The sequence below is a fragment of the Rhinolophus sinicus genome, linkage group LG10 (assembly GCF_036562045.2).
Source record: "Rhinolophus sinicus isolate RSC01 linkage group LG10, ASM3656204v1, whole genome shotgun sequence".
Classification (NCBI taxonomy): domain Eukaryota; kingdom Metazoa; phylum Chordata; class Mammalia; order Chiroptera; family Rhinolophidae; genus Rhinolophus; species Rhinolophus sinicus.
The window spans coordinates 6,475,449-6,496,819 of record NC_133759.1 but is presented as its reverse complement, the minus strand read 5'-3'; the positions used below and the strand labels follow the sequence as shown (position 1 = coordinate 6,496,819).

The 21,371-nt window shown below is 55.7% G+C and overlaps 1 protein-coding gene across 3 annotated transcripts in view; it reads left to right on the top strand.

Moving 5' to 3' along the window:
- Nucleotides 1-21,371, top strand: part of BSN (bassoon presynaptic cytomatrix protein) — an 80,656-nt gene that overhangs the window by 31,909 nt on the left and 27,376 nt on the right. For 2 of the 3 annotated variants that reach the window (XM_074312315.1, XM_074312314.1), the window contains exons 2-3: nt 5,598-6,006; nt 18,492-19,367. In XM_074312315.1, the coding sequence (XP_074168416.1) occupies nt 5,598-6,006; nt 18,492-19,367 (1,285 nt within the window). The remainder of the gene's footprint in view (nt 1-5,597; nt 6,007-18,491; nt 19,368-21,371) is intronic. The other variant, XM_074312316.1, reaches the window with a different exon arrangement.

Sequence of the window (21,371 nt, the reverse complement as noted above, 5' to 3'; positions counted from 1 at the left end):
AGCCTTCAGGAACATAGACTCCTCATAGTACACTGTTGACTGCTCCTCCTCCTGGGAACTTTTCTAAGTGTGTGTGTGTGTGTGTGTGTGTGTGTGTGTGTGTGTTCTCCTTATTCTGACTTATCTGTTTCTGGCATCTCTCCTGCTCCCATAAATGTTGCTGCTCCCCCCAAATCCTTCCTGAACCACTGCTCTCTGTGTGAACTTTCTCCTGAGGGTTGCCTGTGAATTGAACCCTTAACTCTCATAGATAAAAATATCTGGACTTACTTGAATTGAACCCAAGCTCTGACCCATCTCCTAACGCCCCCCACACTCACTCAACAAAACCAAACCCAACCTCGTGATTTTGCCATTTCACTCCCCATTCTCCACCCACCAATTGGCGTCTCCCCCTGGATTTCTCATCTCAGTCAAGCCAAAATAGTCCTGCTGAATCTGGCCTCCCTCGGTCCCGAGGAACTATCTCTTAGGCCTTATTCTCACTGGTTCCCTACCTCCACCATTTCCTTGACACACAGCCAGGGCTTGGCCTTGTTTGAAAACCTTAGAGGCCCTGTTCTCCTGGCCTATCCACGTCAGCTAGGAGCCCCCCACTTCCTCCAGGTAGTTCAGTGCACACGAGTGCCAGGAGCTGTTCTAGGTGCTGAAATCTCACTGACTTAACGCCTGCCCGGCACAGCCACCCATCTGAGCATGCTCTGTCCTGCCTCTGGGCCCTCGCAAATGCTACCCGCTTTCACCATAGTTCATCTGGGGAGATAGTTCATCTGTTAAGACCTGGTTTAGATGCCTCCTCATCCTCAAAGTCTTCTCAGGCTTCTGCCTCTCCCTGGACGACGTGGAGATGTGTCTTGCAGTGATTTGTTTGCACATCTGTCTCCCTCTAGACTAGAGGCTCCCAGAGGACTAGATCCCTGTCTGATTCATGTTTTTAAAAAATAATCCTTATTAAATATTGAATAGGTATTTATAAAAAATATAAGAATATTTGTAAAATATGTATAAGATGTAAAGATAACAATACAGTGAACACCTGTAGACCCACCTTCCATTGTAAGAGACATAATCCATTCATACCATTAATATTTCTCACAGGGCCCGGACCTAGTCCAGGGTCAGTAAGTGTTTGTGAGTGACTGAATGTCCAAATGAATGAATGAACCTCTGTGCTTTTCTCAATGAGTCAGCATTGCTGGGCAAACTCCAGGTGAACTGGTCATAACTAACTCATGTGTCTGCCCTCACCCAGCTCCACTCCATGAGCTCACTGTACTGCTCACACATCTTTCCATTTAATTCTCTTAAGCTTATTGAGTGCCCATTCAGTGCCAAGCATGGTGCTGGGGCCTGGGTGACAGTGGGGAGACCTCTTCCTAGGGAGCTTCCACTTAAACAGTGCTTCAGAAAAAAACAACAACCAAACGGTAGTGCTTCTCCCTCCTCTACAGCCTCGCTGTGCTCCCCCAAAGAGACGGTGTGACAGTGGCGAAGGGCATGGACTGGTGGCTTTGATATTGCAGTCGCAGCTCCACCATTCGCAAGTCAGAATGGCTGTACAAGTTACTTCACTTCTCTGTGTGGCAGTTTTCTTGTCGTAAAATGAGCAAAATGGATCCTCCCCCATGGATCTGCTATGAGGCTTCGAGGAGTTAATATGTGACAGGTGCTTGGCACACGTGGGGCCCGTGGTGACGGCTCAGTTGTCATTAGTGCCTCTGTGGTCCACTGAGTGGGGTTGAGGGTGAGGCTGGAGAGAATTCCAGGTGTCATTCCTGCAGTTCTCTCCTCCAGGGAGGGCCAAGCGCCAGGATGGTCACGCGCCGTGTTTCCTCAGCTCTAACACACTTTGGGACCACATTTTACTGTTCTGAGTCATGATGTGCCTACAAACCATCCATTCAGGAAACACGTTGTGCATCCAGCGTGTGCCACGCACTGTGCTAGGCTCTGGGACACAGCTGTGGGGAAGGCACAGAGGCCCTGCCCGCACAGAGCTGTGAGTCTAATTCCGGGATCATCGAGGGTATGCAAAAGCAAGACATGTATTACATAGGGGGTTGGAAGGTCCCCAGTGCCGTGAGAGCAAAGAGGCAGGAGGGACAGAAGCTGCATTTTAAATAGACTGGTCAGGGACAGTGTCCCTGAAAGGATGCCACCAGAGCAGGCTTGAGAGCATGCAAGTGCCAGCAGATGCAAATGCCAGCAGCAGGAGTGGGCCTGGCATAGGAAAGTGGAGGGAGGGAGGGAGGGAGAGAGCGAGTTGTTGGAGATGAGACCAGAGGGAAGGGGCCGAATCTCGTGGGCCTCATGGACCATCACAAAGCCTTTGGCTTTTCGTCTGGGAGGGAAAGGAAGCCATTGGAGGGTTTAGGCAGAGGAAGCAAGCGGTCTGATTTATGTATCTAAAGGATTATCCTGGCTGCTGGATAGAGACGGCCATTGAAGGGCGACTGGGAGCAGCCAAACTTGTGCGGGACTGAAAAAAGAGGGGACAGTAGCTTGAACCAGATGGAGCAAGGAGGCAGTGGGAGTGGCCAGACTGAAGCCAACAAAGGTATTGGTGATTGACATGGGATGAGAGAAGAAGGGAGTCAGAAGTGACTCCAAGGGGAAGTCTGGGAGGAGGACCCTGGGGGAAGATCAGGGGCTCAGCTTGGACACATCAAGTTTGAGATGCCTGTAAGACATCTCAGTGGAGATGTAGAGGTGGCAGTTAGATGGGGAGAGGTCTGGGCCAGAGATACACACTGTGGTGTTTCTGTGGGAAGTGGGATTTGAAGCCTTGAGTCTGGGTGGGCCCTGAGCCTCAGGGATTGTGTGTACTCAGAGAAGCTGACATGAACGAAGACCTAGTCCCGCCGGTATAAGAAGTGGGTTCTGGGGTTGGGAGATGAGGCAGCAACTGCAAAAGAGTTGAGAAAGATGTGGCCAGGAGGGAAGAGGTGTGTTCCGGAAGGCAGGTGGAGACGTTACTTCAGGAAAGAAGGAGCATGCGGTGGTGTCAAGATCTGCTGCTACAGAGCAGGTGGTGTGAGAAACTGAGAAGTGACTGTTGGATTTGAGAACATGGACGCCATCGGTGACTGGGACCTGAGCTGTGGAATGATAGCAAAAGCCGGGTTGGGTTAGGTTGAGAGGAGCAGGAAGTAGTGAATGGAGACAATTCTTTTAAGTTTTCCTGTAAAGAGCAGCAGAGAATGAGGCAGTAGCTGAAGGGGGAAGTGGCTCAGAGATTGTTGTTGTTTTTTAGGGTGGGAGAAGAATGTTTGTATGGTAATTGAATCCAATAGACAGGGAAATGGGTGATGAAGGAAAGGGGAGAATTTGTGAAGGTGAGAAGTGGGCCTTGGGGACGGAGACAGGCAAACAGTGGGGGACAGATGTCAGGAGGCTGTGGATGTGCAGATTCCCCTCCAGTGGCTCCCACTTTCTCCTTGACATGTCAAGCAGGTTGTCAGTGACAGTGAAGAGAGGGAGGAACCTGTTGGGGGCTTGAAGGTCAAGGGGAAGGTGTGGAATCATCCAGGAGGACAGGAGAGAGAAGGGATGACGGACATGCATTGTGGACAGGCTTCAGGCCTGGGGGGGTGGGGGGGTGGGCATTGCCTTTGCAGACTTTGCTGGGTGCAGAGGCATTGTTTATTTGCTGTCACCACAGCTGAGTTGAAGGTTAATTTGAGTTTGGATCCTTAATTGTCACATTAAATGTCCCCAGAAAGACTACATTGTGATGACCCATTGAATTAAAAAGTCAGTGTGTACACAGGAGATTGCCTGTCACATATCAGGCAACACAGATACAGTAGAAATTGCTCAAGTTCTTGGAAGAAAGCACAGACCTTGCACAGCTTGGGAGGGGGGCTGCAGTCCCTTCATGGGACATAAAGGCCTCATAGCTTCTGACTAGCTTGCAAGGGCCATTTTAAAATTCCAGCCCTGAAAGATTTAAGTAAAAAATGAAACTATGAATTTAACCAAGTGGCAATATTTCTTATGATACCTGGAAATTAGTCTCCTGAAAAGCCCTCGCAGCCAGGTTCTGAGTGTGGGCCAGAGATGGTGTAGCCACCACCGTCCGGGCCCTCGCAGCTGGTGGCAAAGCTGGCCCAAGGGCTAGGCCCGGACACTGGTTATCCTGGTGCTGAAGAGAATGGCAGGTCTGTGAGACTAGCTGGATGGGTGTGTACTGCTGTTAGCTGACGAAAGAAACATTTGATGGACATTTAATAGCGTCTCTTTTGTTCTGCAAGAGTCTTTATTAGACAGAGGGTGCGTCTCTCCACCAGCAGTGTCCCAGAAGGGAGGAAACACTGCAGAGTATCTAGGAGTGGGCCGCCCCCGGTGGGCTCCACTGCCCTCTGAAGTGGCTTGTCCTAAGATGTCTTACTAGTTGGCTCCTGAATCTTATTGGCAAGCACATGGCCTTTTTATAAGGGCAGCAAACAGAAGCTTCTGTCAGTCAGCCCCTAAAAGGATTGGGCACGGGGGTGGAAGGCCAGGCCAGACTGCCCCGCGGGCAGCTGTGGCCGAGCCTCCCAAGTGGCTCTTGGCCAGTGTGCCCTGCTGTGGGTATCCACCCAAATGAATAGAGACTGAAGCAAGTATAGAATTTCAGGAAAGTGATAGAAAGCATTGCCTTTGGCTTTTTGTGCTCAGTTTCTTTCGAATTAGAAAAGGAAAACTGGCAGAAATGAACTTAAGTGGGGTCAAAAGAGAAAGAATGTAAGAGAATGGAGGTTAGCCTGACGGTTTGCCTTCTACCTCATTGAACTACTCAACCCTACTGGCTCGGCTGCAGCTGGGCCGGGTCAGGACGGAGATGGGGGTCACACACACCGAACCTCCTTTGGTGGTTCCCCCGGGGCTGGGTCCTAGGACTCCAACCCCACCCAGTCTTGCACTAGCGGAAAAGTAACATGAAAAGTCACATTTGACCCATCTTGATGGACTTGGTCTGGCTTCAGGCCTGCTAAAGGGTTTCCAGGAGAAGGCACCTGTGACCCTGCTGGAGATGGCATTAACTAGGCATTGGAGTGCCTCCCCCACCCATCTCCAACTATCTGGGGTCAGCCTCTGAAGGGGACATGTCAGAATGTAACAGCCCTGCCAGGGCGGTAGCTCTGAACTTGAGCTGTATCTTGGAATCACCTGGGGAAGAAAAGCTATGAATGCCAGGGTCCTGCCCCAATAGAATCGCATAGAATTTGTCTGCAGTGCCGTCTGAGAGTCAGAAATTTAAAAATCACCCTAGGTGTTTCTAACATAGATGGGTTTGGAGCCTTGGTACTCAAAGCATAGTCTGCAGACTGTAGTACAAGCATTACCTTAGAGAGTCTTAAAAATGCAGACCCCACCCCAGACTTACTGAATCAGAATCTGCACTTTATCAGGATGTGACAGGGGACACTCATGATCCTACCACATGGCCTCGTGCTGAGGTTCACGGGGAGATGCTTGTCAGGGCTGAGCACGGTCGGCGCTCAGCGAATGGTGGCTGTGATCCCGCCGCTGGGCAGGAAAGGGAGTGGTGACGGGGCTGCAGGCGGCTTCTCTCAGATGTGTCTCTAACGTAGTCATTTTCAATGTCATTTCAGCCTTTCCAGGAGACTGGACCCCCAGGAGCCCTTGGGGAGCCAGAGAGCAGCTTCCCCAACCCCGAAGCAGGCTTCTGCTACTGCTCCTGGCCACGAGAGCCCCCGGGAGACGAGGGCACAGGGCCCAGCAGGCCAGGACGCTGCTGGCCCCCGCAGGACGCTGCAGGTAGACAGCAGGACACAGAGATCAGGGCGCTCCCCCTCTGTGTCACCGGACAGAGGCAGCACCCCCACATCACCCTACTCCGTCCCCCAGATCGCCCCTCTTCCCAGCAGCATGCTGTGTCCCATATGTAAGACCTCGGACCTCACGTCGGCCCCCAGCCAGCCAAACTTCAACACCTGCACCCAGTGTCACAACAAGGTCTGCAACCAGTGTGGGTTCAACCCCAACCCTCACCTCACCCAGGTAACCACCTCTGCGCCGCTCCCCACACCTACCTTCTCATGCCTTCCCCGGTTCCCTTCCCCTGTCACCAGCTCTCTTTTCTTGCTCATTTGCCTTGGCCACCAGTCTCTGTGTCTTTTTGGAGTCATTCTGGCTCCAGATGTAGTGGGGGACAAGGCCTGGCCTCAGGGTCCCTGTACCTCCTGAAAGCATGGGCAGAGTCCCAGAGTAGAATGCTTTCTCACCTGGTCCAAGTTCGACCTGGAAAAACGATGTTGGGAGGGCCAGACAGTCCTGTGGACTTTTCCCAATGGGTACCCCTTTGGAGAGGGCCCTGGGCAATGGCAGGGCCCCCAAAGAGGCAAGTTTCCCTGGTCATAGGCCAGCCTGCCCCTCACAGTGGGCCCTGGAGGGGGATGCTGGTGAGGGCAGCCAGGCATTAGGGGAGGCAGGAAACCCTGGAAAGCTCCTCCTCTGGGCTCCCATTCCAGTTAGCTGGGCCGGAGCAGCTGCCCACCCCCAAAGAAACAACTTTGGGGTAGAGACCCTAGTGGGGGGCCACGCCTTCCTAATGAGTGAGTGTCCTACACTCACCAAGAGGCCGCTGCAGGCCCATTTCCATCAGATTGGCCTCCTTTCTCCCCCAGAGGACCCTGGGTCTACAGCCCCTGCTCGGGTTTGTTCAGGATGGTTTGAGTTGCTGCGGGACGCTCAGCCAAGCCCCCAGAGGCTCTCTGGTGAGCTGGAGGCAGGCTGCTCCAATGTACTAGCTGAGCTGGGGCCATGCCTTTGAAATGAACTGAGTGGGTGTGCCAGCTTCCTCCCTCTTCTTCCGGGACAGCCCATAGGAGTCTCCGGTTCTCCCCCCAGGGCTCTGCCCTTGGGCAGGATGGAGAGTGGCTGACTGCAGGCCCCCATGGCTGTCTCTGGGCTGATCAGCAGCAGGAGCTGTTTGGACCACATGGGAGGGGGCATGAGTGAGAATAATTGTTCGCGGGTCGGGGACTATTTGTGACATGAGGTGCTGTGGGTGTGGGACGTGTGGTTTGCGAGAGGTAAGTGTGAGATTCTGAGGAAAGAGCTGCGGGTGTGGGGAGATGACTCAGTGCATTGGGAGTCGTTCCTGGAGTGTGGGGGCTTCCTGAGGAGGAGGGCACACTCGTGATTATTACATCTGGGATTAGAAACAACCCATCCCTGCACTGATCGGTTAGGTAAGTGTGTGCTCTTGAGGATGGAGAAGTGTGATGGACGCCAGAGCCGCTCACCTGTGTGTTTCTGCCAGGAGAAGCCAGAAGCACCTGGCCTTGCAGGAAGCTGGAAGCTTGGCAGGCACAAATGAGAGGTGTCACTGGGGGCGTCCCTCCTTGTGCTGGCCTTGCCCTCTGGATGCCAGCCTCTCTGAGATGCTAACTCGAGCTGCAGGACCTGAACAACTTTGGGTAGGGTGGGCAGAGATCAAGGGAGAGCCACACATGGTGGCACCAATTTCCTGGAGGGCATCCCAGTCCTTACCACACGATGGGCTCCTCCAAGCCCAGGACCTTCGGCAAGGTGGGAAGGGAGCCAGGCTTTGACTGTGCCTAGAAAAACAGCAGAGTGGGAGGACACCCAGTCCATCTGCTTCCTTGTGCGGGGAGGAAGCCAAGGCTCAGGGCCAGGAGGAAAGGGGCCTGAAACTTCCTGCAGACGCAGTGTTTGGAGCAAAGCAGGCCTCCTGGCCCGGTACTTCCAGCATGTGCTGGGCAGTGGTCTTCGCGGTGAGACTCATCAGGACCTTCAGCAGCCAAAGGGCGCCACGGCGCTCCCAGGCCCGGCTGCAGCGGGCAGACTTCCCCAGACTTGCTTTTGTAAGCCATTAGGACTGCTGCTCCATAGCGCCCACTTTGGGAAATGCTGACCTAGTCCATTTCCTAGCTTCTCACCTGGTGGGTGCCCTTTTCTGCCGGGGTCTCCAAGCAAAACCTTTGCTTCTCCACGGTTGGCTTTCAGGGGTGTTCCCGTCAAGGAAAAGGAACCTTTGGCACATATTCCTGAGGGACTGGCAGAGCTTAATTCTTGAGTCAGAGCAGGTGCTCTTTGTCACTTTGCTAAGAGCAGATGCACCTCCCTGGTCATGTTTCCAGGTGATGAGAAAACAAGTTGGCAGATTTTACTGATAGACCCACGCTGGCCAGACCACATATCTTCTGGCACCTCTAACTGGACATTCTGAGGGTCCCTGTCTAGAGCTGGGAGGTTGTGCCCGAAATGGCTGGTGTGGTTATGCTGAGCCCTGGTTGAGGAGAGCTCGCAGCCTGCACCCTGCCTCGAAGGTCCCAGAAGCCTCCTCCTGAGGACATGTCAGCAGGATGCGTTGTGCAGCCAGCCTGGAGAGGGCCACGGGCCACACAAGTGACATGCAGGGGCTGCTAGTGAAACAGCTCTTGGGTCTTTGGAAGTGTGACCAGGGAAGACGGGCCTTCTTTCATGTGTGTCACAAGTAGAGAATCACTGGCTGGTTTGTAACTCAAGTTGCAGCCCAGGTTAGGAGTGTGATAGAACTAACTGCTGTGCCCAATGGCTCCGTGAGGACAAGTGAGCAGAAAGGCGGGGAAAGATTGGCACCCCTGGGCCGATGATCGCCAGACGCAGCGTTTTGTTTTTCTGTCTTCTGACATCTGGCAGGATCTCTTCCTTTAGCTGGATCCTGCAGGAACAACAGACCAGGTCTGGAGATGTGACTCACACACAAGTAGAACAGTCAGCGCCATTTGGCCAGAGCAGTGTCTGAGATCTGGAGCCGCTGCTTTTCTGGCTAGTGGACCGAAGCTTCCCCTGTCAGCCCTGGAGCTGCCGGATGGGAACTACACTCCAGACACGACGCCCGCTGTTCTGCCCATGCTCAGGTTGGCCAGCTCTTGAGGCTGCGATGCCATGATAGGAAGATGCCTGCCCATGTACTTCACTCGGTCTCTGCGTGCCTGGAGCACATGGGGACTGCGGGAAAGTCAGGGAAGGAGCTCAGTGCACCCTCTGTTTACAGTGGAGGAGACCAAGTCTTTGGAAGTCTTGGCTTATTCTGGGTTATCCTGGAGCAATAGAGCAGGGGGACCCAGAACCAGTGGATGGATGTCCCGTTTTCCCCTAGGGCCTCCCAGCCCCATCTTCTCCGGCCACAGTTCATTTTTGCTCAAGCTGAGGTGGTTCAGAACAAGCAGGGCCATCTGGCCTCTCTTCACGGTGGAGGCTGTTTCTTCCTGGGGTTCTCTAGTCCTGGAGCTCAGAGCGGGTAAATAATTTAACCTGTTTGAAACAATTCCAAAAGACTGGGGCTTTCCTCGTGGGGTCTGAACATTCATGCCAGAAACTATCCCTGTGCGGAGGTACTGACCAGGAGGCCAAAGGTGTCAGCTTTGAGCACATTCAGTGCCCAGTGATGGGGAGAAGGCAGGAAGATGGTACTCCTCTTGTCTCCCCAGATGTGGTCTCTTAGATAAGTACCTCAAACTTCCTGAATGTCAGATTTCTCCAGAGGAGAAGCAGTGGTCCAGGGACCAGCCTCAGTGTCTTTGTTGATGCTCCAAGCCCGCTCAGGGCACTTAGCTCACCTCTCTGCTCTTCAGTGACTTACCATTCAGGCCTGCCACCCTTTTCTCCTCCGGGAGGGAGACCCTTGTTACTCTCGTCAGGCCCCTATTCTGCCAGCTGGAAGTAGGAGACAAGGCATAGCCATGAGCCCGCTGGGTGGAGGGTAGGAAGGCAAGGTTGGGGTGAGCAGTAGGGATGGGAGTGGGCTGCTGGCGAATGTGAATGGTGGCCTGGGACAGGCATAGCCCCTGTCTGCCAGCCGCCCAGAGGCCTCCCTGCCCTGCTCAGAGCAGCCCCAGCAGCACATCCTGGCCTGGCCCTTTGCCAGATGTGAGTGTGTCCTTGCCCTAGGAACAGCGTCACAGGAGTGAGTGCTGTGCAGACAGGGCTGACCGCACACCTGTGCTTCCAGGCTGGATCGGCAGAATCCTTCCACAGTGCCACGTAAATCCAGCCTGCACCCGGGAGGCCCACTCTCTGCCCCCAGGGGGAGGGGCAATAGGGTTGCCACCCCATCTCCAGCCTTCCAAGTCCAGGCAGCCCATCCCTGCCCACCTCCCTTGCTCTAGTCAGAATCGCTCATAACACTTCTAAGAAAACTACGGAAGAGTGATCATGGCCTTTCCTCCCCTGTTCTAAGGTCTAGACTTGGCTGAGACTAAGCCAAGGATGTTGAATCCCCTGTGCCTCCCTCCCCCTCAACCCCCATTGGCAGGCCATGGGCTCAGGCACTTACTTACCCAGGGTGGGCGGTGTGGAGAAGGGAGGGAGACGACGCAATGGTCACAGTCGTCTTCCTCTCCGCCTGCATCCCACTCCTTTCCGGCACTCTGGGGCTGGGGCACCAGATGGCCCGGGGGTGGTGCTGCAACTGCAGCAGAGGTCCCTTTGCTGCAGCCAGCAGCCTTGCCCTCTTCCCTCTGCTGCCTCCTGGCCCCACTGCCACCTGGGCCGTGAGGACTGAGGGGCACCTGTTATAAGGACATGGATCAGCGGGGGGCTGATGAGAGGCAAGGTGTCCTACTCCTCCCGGGGCCCAGGAGGAGGTGATGTGTGCCCAGCCTTCCCCTCTCCACCTCCAAACAAAATACGAATGGGTCTCCACGGGGCAGGCCCTTGGCGAGGCCTTACTCCCACCATACGTATGTCTAGTCCTTGGGCGGTTTGCCCTGCAGTAGTCACTTTGATCCAAACAGTCTCCGAATCAGTAGGAAAATGCCCCCCCACCCCAAGCTTCAGCCATTCCACGTCCCAGGAGACAGAACCCTCAGCCTCCCTGCTTGGACCACTTCAGGGTGGAGGCCAGAGCGAGTGGGGACATGCGGGAGAGGCAGCCGTGCGGGAGACGGAGCTGATGTTCGGAGGGAGCTCACACTAACTTTTAGCTGTGAAACAGGGCTGTAGAGTTATCTGAGAACGAATGTCAAATTAATTCAGACAGAAAATATGCAATTTTATTCCTAAAACACCTGCTTTTACACGTGAGGGCAAAAGAAACAGAATGAAAAGAGAATGGACTGAAAATGGTAGCAAAAAGGAGAAAGAAATAAAATGAGAACGGGCAGAAGGCTCAAGAGGCGAGAGGCAGGAAACAGACAAGACGGAGCTAGGCAGAGGCAGGAAGAGGCAGAGGAAAGCTCGGTGGATGACCAGTGGCTGGCTCGGTGGTTCTGCTCTTTCTTCTACCGATTAAGCTCAACCTTTGGCCTGGGCAGCCTGCTTGTATCCACTCAGTCACAGGGTGGTCCTCTCTTTTCTTTTCTCAACCTTTCCTCCCTCCAGAAATGCTTTTTGAGTCCTTATGTTAAGCTCGGAACTGCCCTTGATCCTGGAGAATCGGGCCGAGCTGAAGCAGACGCGTTGCTCAGCCCTGTGGGCCCATGGAGAGGCAGCACTTGTACCGATAACCACACGAGCAAACACATCGTCCCACCTGGGGTCAGGGCTGAGGAGGACCAGGAGGAAGGCTGGAGCAGGACTTGGTGTGATGCTGCGACAAGGCTCTCGGGGGCTTCTTCAAGGAGGGGAAGTTAGGCCGCAGGATGTTAGACTGAAGCTGGGCTGGAGACAGGTAGAGGTAGGGGAGGCTGAGGGGAAGTGTGTGGTCCACATGAGGGCCTAGAACAAGCCAGCTCCAGGGTGGCGGGGTGCCACAGCCAGGACCAGAGGGCATGCAGACCCTGCTGGGTCTCTAGGTGTGCTTTCAGGGGTTTGGGAAGGTGGCAGTGGGAAGGTCAGACGCGCAGTGAAAAGCACCTATTTGGAAATAGATAACGGTGATGGTTGCTCAACATTGTGAATGTAATTAATGCCACTGAATGGTACACTTAAATGGTTAAGATGGCAAATCTTACATTATGTCTCTCTGCCTCTCTTTCCATATATATATAAAACACACCCCCACCCCTCTGGCTGCTGTGGGGAGAGCAGCCCACAGGGGCAGGGGTGGGTTTCCAGGAGCAGGCTGGGGCTGGGGTGATGGGGTGGAGAGCTGCGGACTCCTGGTATATTTTGGAGGCCAAAGAAACAGGTTTGGGCATGGGGTAGGGGATGGCGATGGAGCACTTTTCCATCTGGGCCTGTGAGCACCCAAGTGGAGTCTGGTCGGCTGACAACAGTCACAAGCAGATACTGACACCAGTCTACTTCCCACTAAACACGTCAGCAAGCATATCGTTAGCTCGAGTATTTATTTAAGGTTTTCTTAAAGGTTAACATTGACACAAAATGAAATGTACAAAGCTTAAGTGTACCATTCAACGAGCTGTGAGGAAAGCATACACTGTGCCACGCAAACCCCTCTATCAAGACAGACACTACTTCCATCACCCAGAAAGCCCCTTCAGGCCCCATATTTGTCCTTCCTCACCCCTCCGCCCGAGACAACTGCTGCTTTCATTTTTATCTACCATAGACAAATTCTGCCCATGCCAGACTTCATATAAATGAATCCTACAGAATGTACTCTTATGTAAAAGCTTCTGTCACTCAGCACAGTGTTTTCTGAGGTTCATCCATGTGGACAACTCTTGAGAAGACCTGGCTGAGAAGGAGCGGGGGGCACAGACAGTAACTGGGGAAGCTGTGCAGACAGGAGAGGTTCCGAAAAGCAGGAGACACAACAGCACTGAGTTCTAAGAGGAAAGGGATGCCTGGGGGTGCGGGAGATGGGGTGTGAATGAAGGAGTGGGCCCCCGAAGAGGCAGGTCTAGATCCTGAGTGTGGAGGACGCATCTTACTGTGTGGTTCCTGTTTAAGACGTCGGAAGCAAGGCCATCATTTGAGCTAGAAAGCAGGGGACGGGGACAGGAGAAAATGAACCAGCCATTGTGGAGAAAAGCTTCCTGGAGAGATGGGGTGAACTAACCCCAGGCAGATAGTGGGGGCCCAGGAGAGGTTAGGACATAAGTTAATTTACAGTGGAGCCCATTAGCCTGGGGCCTATTCAGCTGCTTGGGTGTAAGCTTGGAGAAAAGGTAAGCAGTTGGGTCTCGTTCTGAAGCAGACACAGGTCGAGAGAGCACAGACATTTAGCAGAGTGACTGGAACGACAGACCAGATCCAGCTGGGTAGGAAGAGATGTGAAGGCAGAGGACCATGGATGAAAATAAAGCAGAGGGTCAGTGGCGAGGTCTCCACGAGTCCACGGGGCTGCTGGGGAGGCTGGGGAAAGACCTAGGAGGCTGGAGGAGCCAGGTGCAGGGCCATTTTGGAGGAGACGCAGTTTAGGGTGATGGAGAGGGTGAGGCTGAGGGATAGAGGTGTCAGGTGGAACAGCTGGGTGGGGAGAAGGGTGGGGAAGCCAAGGGCTGAGCCCCAGGTGCCCCAGGGATTCTAAAGAGCCGCAGAGGCTTCCCCACATTCAGAAGTCCAGGAAGTGCAGCTTCTGAAGAGGAGTGTGGGGATGGGGTCCAGGGGAGTGGGCTTGGAGGTGTTTCAGGGCGCAGTGGGTGGGCCTGGAGGGAGGCGGGGAGGCCTCCTATGTACCTACAGATCAGCAAGGGAATGGTTTCTTTTCCTTTCATGGAGCTCCAAGCCAGTGATGCGAGGCTTTCAGCCTCCACTCCCCAAATCCGGCCTCACATGTTGGGCAGGTTTCCAGGGCCTCCCTCAGGGTCTGGACCTGATGAGATTGGCACCAGCCTCCCCTGTGGGCCAGGCCTGGCGGATCTAACTCTGGATCAGTGTGCCCTGCACTACAGGACCTGTGGTGCCTGCCCCAAAGCCTGAGGCCAGCCAGCCAACAGGTGAAGCACATTGTTGGCAGACTTGAGGAAGCTGGATGCTGGGATGGGGCAGGTGATGTGTCCAGCGCCATGGGCAGTGCAAGGGCGCAGGCCACCCTTGTCCAGGGGTGACAGTGGGATATGTACCCCCTGTCGAGGCCCAGCTAGTGATTCACAGCCTGGAAGAGCATGGTGGGGCCCTCCCAGGAACCTCTGGATTTGACACCAGCAGGGGAGGCTCATTTATAGGCTGTTTCTGTGATGTTTTAACTTGTACCAAAGTGGAGAAAAGCGTGGATGTGGCATCAGGCATGATGTCAATGCAGAATGATCTGACACTGCATGGCCGCTCTCCTAGGGAGGGCTGGGCCTTGGAGGCAGACGCTGCTCTCCTGCTCTCTGCAGGAAGGCAGGCTAAGTGACGTCTGCAACCCTCCCTTCCTAGCTGGTGGAGAGGAGGGAGGAGAGCGTGGAAAGAGAACCTGTGACTGCTGGGGGCCCCCAGAGCTTCCTGGCAGGCATGGAGGTGGCAGTGATGCGGGCGCCACCCCGAGCAGAAGCAGCTTCCCTGGGCGGCATCATGTGGTGCCAGACGTGGCAAGCAAGGCTAGAGCCCACCCTCTGGGGCTAAAACACAGGATGGTAACCTTCAATGTCACCAGCATCCCTGTGAGAAAAATGTCTAAGCCCCTCCTAAGAACTGTCTCCACTCTCCTTCCTGCCCTAGAGCCCAGAGCCCAGGGAGCAGCAGGGAGTGGCCACTGCAGACAGATCATACCTGGCTGCTCATTCAATGTGTGGTTCACAGAGCGCCCGCCTGGTCCCCAGGCCTCTGGTGGGCAGTGCCACCTTAGCTGCTCTTCTGCTCATTGAACAGTCCGAGTAAGGGAAATTTTCAGCTGAAAATGGCTCTTCTCGGAGAAAAAGTCCCTTCAGAGCCACAGAGTCCACCAGGCAGTGCCTTTCTGAATCCCCAGCAGGCTTCTGGCAGAGCAGGCAAAGCACTTCTTGGCCGGCACACCTCCCTGAGCTTTCCCATTCCTTCTGGTGAGAGGGGTCAGCTTGACAAAAGCTAGTGTCTGGCAGAGCCATCTGCCTCAAGGTGGCCCTGGGAAGTCCCCTTAGCTCTACCATTGGCTCTTAGGACGTGAAGTCTGTGGCTGGTGGCCTGCCCATCACCTAGCCATGTGTCAGGTCAGGTTCATGAACAGCAAGACCCTAAGAGAGGTTTCCTGTTACACTGGGAGGAAGCCATTCCCTCTCATTCTGGTGGGCAGCCAAAGAGCCACAGGCACTGTGTACAGTTGAGGAAGACTCACTGCTGCTAGCCCCAGGGCCGGGGGAGTGTGCCACAGGCCTGGCCAGCAGGCGGGCTGGAGGTGTACAGCCATCTCTCTCCCTGCCCAGTGTCAGTCTCCATCCCCACACAGTGGTGAGGACCTCGGAGTAGGGTGGCCGAGGTCGAGGATGAGCCTGTCCCAGCAAGCTCCTGGTGACCCTAGGGAGGCAGAGAGGGAAGTCTTGCTGGGGTCAGAGAGCTCCCCCTGCCAGCCGCCTCCTTGGGAGGCCTGGCATGCTGGGCCTATCTGCCTGGGCCTGAGCCTGGGAGGGGTTGGGGGAGGGTGTGGTCAAGGCTCCTTGCTGTCTGGAAGAGGCTGGATAGAAATAGCTGCACCCAGCTGGGCGGTGAGTCACTGAGGGGCATTTCAGCCGGTTTTTCTTTCGCAGAGGTTCTATTTTAGGTGAGATGCCTGTTGACAGCTTGGGTGACGGGGGCGGGGTAAGGGAAAGTTCTGGAGTTAGTGCAGGAGTTTTAGCATATGCCTCACCCTAGTTCAACCCTGTCTAGAACCCGAGGGAGGGTCACCCTGAAGTCCCAGGATAAGCAGCCTTATCTACCAGGCCCCTCTTCTCTGCGAGTCCCGTCTCATGGCATGCTGCAGCCTACAGGTGCTTGACAGAGATGGGCCACGGACGTGGGCTGGGCATCTACCACAGGAACTGAGTTTGTGGCTGCCATCCTGGGCCAGAGCTCAGGCCTCCCCTTCAGAAGGTACCCCTCTCCCAGGGCACCTCTGAGGGTGAACAGAGACAGCTTGACCTTGGGAGCTCCCCTTTGATGGGAGCAAGCCTCCCCCCGGTCCCAACGATGACTTTCTCAAGGGGTCTTTGGACGGAGTCCCACGGACATAAATTGTTTCTTCTGTGACTTTGTCCAAATGTAGACAAGGCTGCCTTCTGGGTAGAAGCTTCTGGGTGAATTAACAGCTCCCAGCTGTGGGTGGCATCACACCCTGCGGCTTTGGCACCACTGTTCTTGGGTTTCCAGAGGTGGACTTGGTCTTTGAGGGCTCTGCCAGTGTTTTGTAGGGGTGACTTCTAGACCCATGACTTGACCTGCATGAGGCTGAGTGACCTTTGGAAGAGACAGGAATGCAGAAGGCTCTAGGCTCCAGGCTCCTGCTCACAAGACCCGCAGGGCTGTCATGGCCGTCTTGCCAGCAGTACCACTTCCTAGCTGGGTAACTACACAGCCTGTCGCTCAGTGCCATCAGATGCTGGGTTTCTCTACTGTGAAGACAAAATGGGAGACTGCCTGTGACTCTCCCCCGCGTGATGCCGATTTCAAGGCGGTGCTCACCCACATACACTTTCTCCCCTCCCTCAGGCTGCTCTTGGTCCACGGGACAGGACAGCGGAGCCCAGGCGCCCCGGCTGGCCGGTCCACGGCAGCACAGCATCCACACAGCCCTGTGGTCTCCAGGCAGAGCGCAGGGCTGGAGGCACCCTTGCCGGTGGACAGAAGGGGCTTTCTGCCCCAGGGATCAGACTGGACGTTTCCCTGGTGACTGGGCCACCATGGTTCTTTTAAAACCACTGGCTGCAACTATAGATGGGAGCAGGCCTGGCCTCTGGCCTCGGCTCTAGTTGAGGAGGAAAAAGGAGCCTCTTCATCATGGCACTAAATCTCCAGTCTCATGGCGGCGGCCTTGTGGGAGCTGTGCCCCCATTAATAGGTTGTCAGATTAATCCCATGAGCAAACCAGTCTGGAATGAGCCCCGATCTGTGCCACACTGCACGTCCTGAGAGCACCTCACCCAGGTTCACGGGGGGATAGGAGACTCCCAAGGAAACAGATCCGTAGATTACTTTGGGCAGAATTAGTCCTGGAAAGAAAATAACCTGGGTAGTTAGCTACAAAGTGCCTGGGGGTATTTTAGACTGTGTGACCAGAGAAGATTCTGATAGGGAGGTGACACTTGATCTTAGACCAACACAACTAGCTGGGCCTGGGGTGGGGCAGAGGGAATGGTGAGTGCAAAGCCCTGGTACAGAAGTGAGCTCAGAGCACCACTTGGCAGAACAGGAGCCCCAGCATGTCTGGGGTGACACAGCTCAGGGGAGATGGCAGGAGAGGAGGCCAGAGAGAGGGGTAGGCTGGGGGGGGGGGGCTTCCGGGGCCATGGGAAAGCGTCCCTGTGGGAAGAGTGGTAGGAATCCCCTAGAGGGATATGAGCCTATAGGTGATGTGCTCTGATTCATCTGTGGAGGAAAAAAGTATTATTGGCTTGTGTAACTGGAAGTCCAAGGGTAGACTTAAGGCATAACTGAATCCGGAGAATTAAACTAAGTTGTCAGATCTGCCCATTTCTCTTGGTCTTGGCTCCACCTCTGACTGTCTATTGACTTCATTCTTAGTAATTTTCTGCGTGTTGGGAAAGGCTGCTGACCTTCCAAGCCAACATCCTTCTGACCCGTAACCCAGCAGACAGAAGACCCTCTCTCCTCTTCATTTACCATGCAACAGGGATGAGCTCTGACTGGCCTGGTTTGCAAGGCCACACGCCCATCCCTGCACCACTAGCTAAACCACTGACTGGCCCACTTGAGTCACGCGACCACTTTACTCAGAGAGGGGCTGATGACAGGGAGAAACGACACGTCTGTCGCGTGAATAGCAACACATTTATTCTGATGGCACAAATTATCCCATTTTCTTCAAAAATTTGTCTTCCTTAAGGAACAAAAAGGGCTTATTTCATTCTAATTACACTGTCACTTACATTGTATTACTTTGCTTATTTTGCTCTCAAGATTTTTCATATCTCTTGTCTCCTCAGCTAGGCTCTGAGCTCCAGGACAGGAATCATAGTTTGTTTTGCTTTTCTATGCCTCCCTCTCCCTCCCTCTTCACGTATTTATTCTCTCTGCAAGTTTTTACTGAATTCCTATTGGACCAGCACTGCTAGGGCTTGCTTTCCCTCATTTGTATTTTAAAAGAGCCAGTGTGGTAATGGCCTGAAGGGGCAGCGTGGAAAGGAGAGTGCCCAGTGGAGGTTATTGGGGTCATCCAACCAGGTGGACGGTGGCATGGACGGGTGAGGCGCGTGTGGGTGGAGTGAAGGCACCACCAGGGGGCGGTTGGGAGAATTCTTGAGCAGGAGGGTCTGGCCAGCAGTGGGTTGGTGGTTGGGGGGTGGGATGAGGGGTGTGTGACTGCCTCTGCTCTGCTCCGCGTGCCTGGCAGCTCCTGGCGGGCAGGGCAGTGCCATCTGCCCTTTCAGCCCTGCCTCCTGGCAGCCCAAGCAGGGCGTGGTGCTCCCACCTGTGCTAGGAGCCCACCCTGGCTGCTGTGTGGCCTGCAGTGACCTGGGCCAGGTGTGCCACCGGTCCTGGTCACCCTGCTGACCATGATGCTTCCTCCTCAGGTAAAGGAGTGGCTCTGTCTGAACTGCCAGATGCAGAGGGCTCTGGGGATGGACATGACCACGGCGCCTCGCTCCAAAAGCCAGCAGCAGCTGCACTCCCCCGCCCTGTCTCCTGTCCACTCCCCGGCCAAACAGCCCCTGGGGAAGCCGGAGCAAGAGAGATCCCGGGGCCCACAGCCCGGTGCCCGCCAGGCTGAGACGGCCAGGGCCACCCCAGTGCCGGGGCCTGCCCCAGCAGCTGCCCCTCCAGAGGTGGGGAGGGTGTCTCCTCAGCCCGCTCACCCCATCAAGCCTTCCACAGCTGAGCCCAGGCCACCGGTAGGAGAGACCCTGGCCAAAAGTGCCCCCACAGTGCCCTCTGGGCCTGGTGCTGCAGAGCAGAGCCAGGAGGGCCTCACCGGGAAGCTCTTTGGCCTCGGTGCATCGCTGCTGACCCAGGCAACTACACTCATGTCTGTGCAGCCTGAGGCCGAACCCCAGGGCCAGCCTGTCCCCAGCAAGGGGCCGCCCAAGATCGTCTTCAGTGATGCCAGCAAAGAGGCTGGCCCAAGACCCCTAGGCTCAGGGCCCGGGCCTGGGCCAGCACCTGGAGCCAAAACTGAGCCTGCAGCTAGAACAGGTCCTGGATCCGGGCCTGGATCCCTGGCGAGAACTGGGGGAACAACCAGTCCAAAGCATGGCAGAGCAGAGCACCAGACAGTGTCCAAGGCTACTGCCAAGCCAAAGACCATGCCGAAGGAAAGGGCCACCTGCCCACTGTGCCAAGCCGAGCTCAACGTGGGCAGCAAGGGCCCTGCCAACTATAACACCTGCACCACCTGCAAGCTCCAGGTGTGCAACCTATGTGGCTTCAACCCGACGCCCCACCTGGTGGAGGTAAGAGAGCTGGACCAAACCTGTTCCCTTGGGCCTTGGTGAGGGGCCTAGGCCTGGGGTCATGGGGGACGGGGGGCATGGGAGCCAGAAAGAGCTGCAGAGAGCTGAGTCTGCAGCAGTCGTGGGGCTGCTCCTATACCGCTGATGCCGCAAGGGCTATGCCCCCTTTTCTTTCCCTGCCCTATGTCTGTCCTTCCACTCAGAGACCTAACTGGCACAGTGGATGGGGTAATGGTGCTACTGCCTCTGACTGGCTGACCAGTACCCTGACGCTGGTCCCAGAGGTGGCCAGACTCAGGAGGCCCTGAACCGGCCTCCCCATTCCCAGCTATCATGGGCATGGCCCTAATGAAATGTGCCCACCTCCTCTGCTCAGGTCGGAAGAACCTGAGGTCCCACCTTGCCCTCGGCCTGTGACCCTCACAGGGGGTTGAAGAGCTGTTAGGCAGAGGGCTGTGCCCCTGTGTCTAGGGCAGGGAAGAAGGCTTTCTCACAGCGGGGCAGGCCATGTCCCAATGCCGGGCTCTAGCCCAACCAGGTGGTCTCCATCCTCCATTCCTTTCTGAGATTGTGGTTGTTGGAGTGTTGGTGTCCACTAGTCAAAGCCATAGCCTTTGGTGTACGTGTTTTCCCCTGGCTGGGCCTGGCTTGCCTTGGGGCTGCGTGTGGGGAAGCTCAGACGCTCCTCTTTCCCGTAGGAAAGTTTGAGAGAGTGCTGGGGTTGGGGCCTATCTCTCTGCAGTTTCTGCTCCAGAGAAGGGTGCTGGGCACTGAACAGAGCTGGGTGGAAGGGAGCAGGAGGCCCAGCCCGGGAGGCTCAGACGGTGTGGGAGGTACCTGGCAGAGCTGGACCATCCTGCCCCTGGGGCCTGCTTCTCACCCTCCCCGCACCCACTCTGGCCTCTCAGGACCACCCAGATGAGCCCTCCCTTGGCTGCCTTGGACATAGCTGGGTGTGTGCCCTTCTGTGGCATGCCCTTGGCAGCTGATTGGCTCATCTTGGCAGGTGAGTGTGCCCCCTGCTGTGTCATGTCAGGAGATGGTCAAGCCCAGGCCCTTCCTGCACACAATCCGCCACCTGAGCCCATGGGGCTCCTGGGCTGAACCATGCATAGCAGATGGCAGATGGCAGGGCAGGTGAGCGTGGACTGCTGGCCCAGGATGGGACAACAGAGGAGATGACGGTGTTGCCATGGTCTGGGTGGCACCTTGTTATGACTGGCGTTGGGCCAGGCCTCCATGGAAGCTGCCCAATGTGATGAGGAAGACGGCTTTGGCCACCACAGGCCATGCTCTCCGAGATGCAGGAGGGGCAGCCTGAAGCAAGACAAGTCACCTCCTCATGTGGCCCTTGTGGCCCTCCACGCCCCACACTGCCACTGTTCCAAGCCCTAGGTCCAGTGGCTCACTGGAGGACATCTGGCCTGGCTGAGCAGTTGGGGGGGGGCACCTCGGAATCACCACCAGGCCGGAGGAGCTCGAGCAGAGAGACTGCCAGGCCCTGGCTTACTGCCACTTGGGTGTGAGCCCCACTGGGCGGCTGAAGTGGCCCAGCCCACAGGACCCTTGTCCTGAAACATCTTCTGGCCTGCATTTCCTCATTCAGCGGGATATGCGCAGAGAAGAGGGGGAAACTGTCCCTGTCCAGGAGTGTAGATGTTCCTGACAGTTCCTTTCAATAGCCCCTGGGCCAGGTCCGGGGAAGTGCTGATTCAGCCCAAACAGAAGTGTCTCAGTCCCAGGCGGGCCCTGGAGGAGCATCAGGGCTCTGATCTAAACCTCTCGTTAGCTGCTTGGTTCTCGCGTTCCTGGACCCCGGAGCTACTGCCTCTCGATGGCCTGCATTGCCCCCTGCCCCACCCCCTCCATGCCCTGCTCCACTGCTATCTCCTTGGCCAGAACCACCCTCGCCTCCGCAGGCTCTGCCAGTTCCATGGGCCAGACGGCAAAGCTGCTGGGCATCCTGGTGCCAGCTCCTCCCCACCCTCTGCTTCCCTGCCTCCT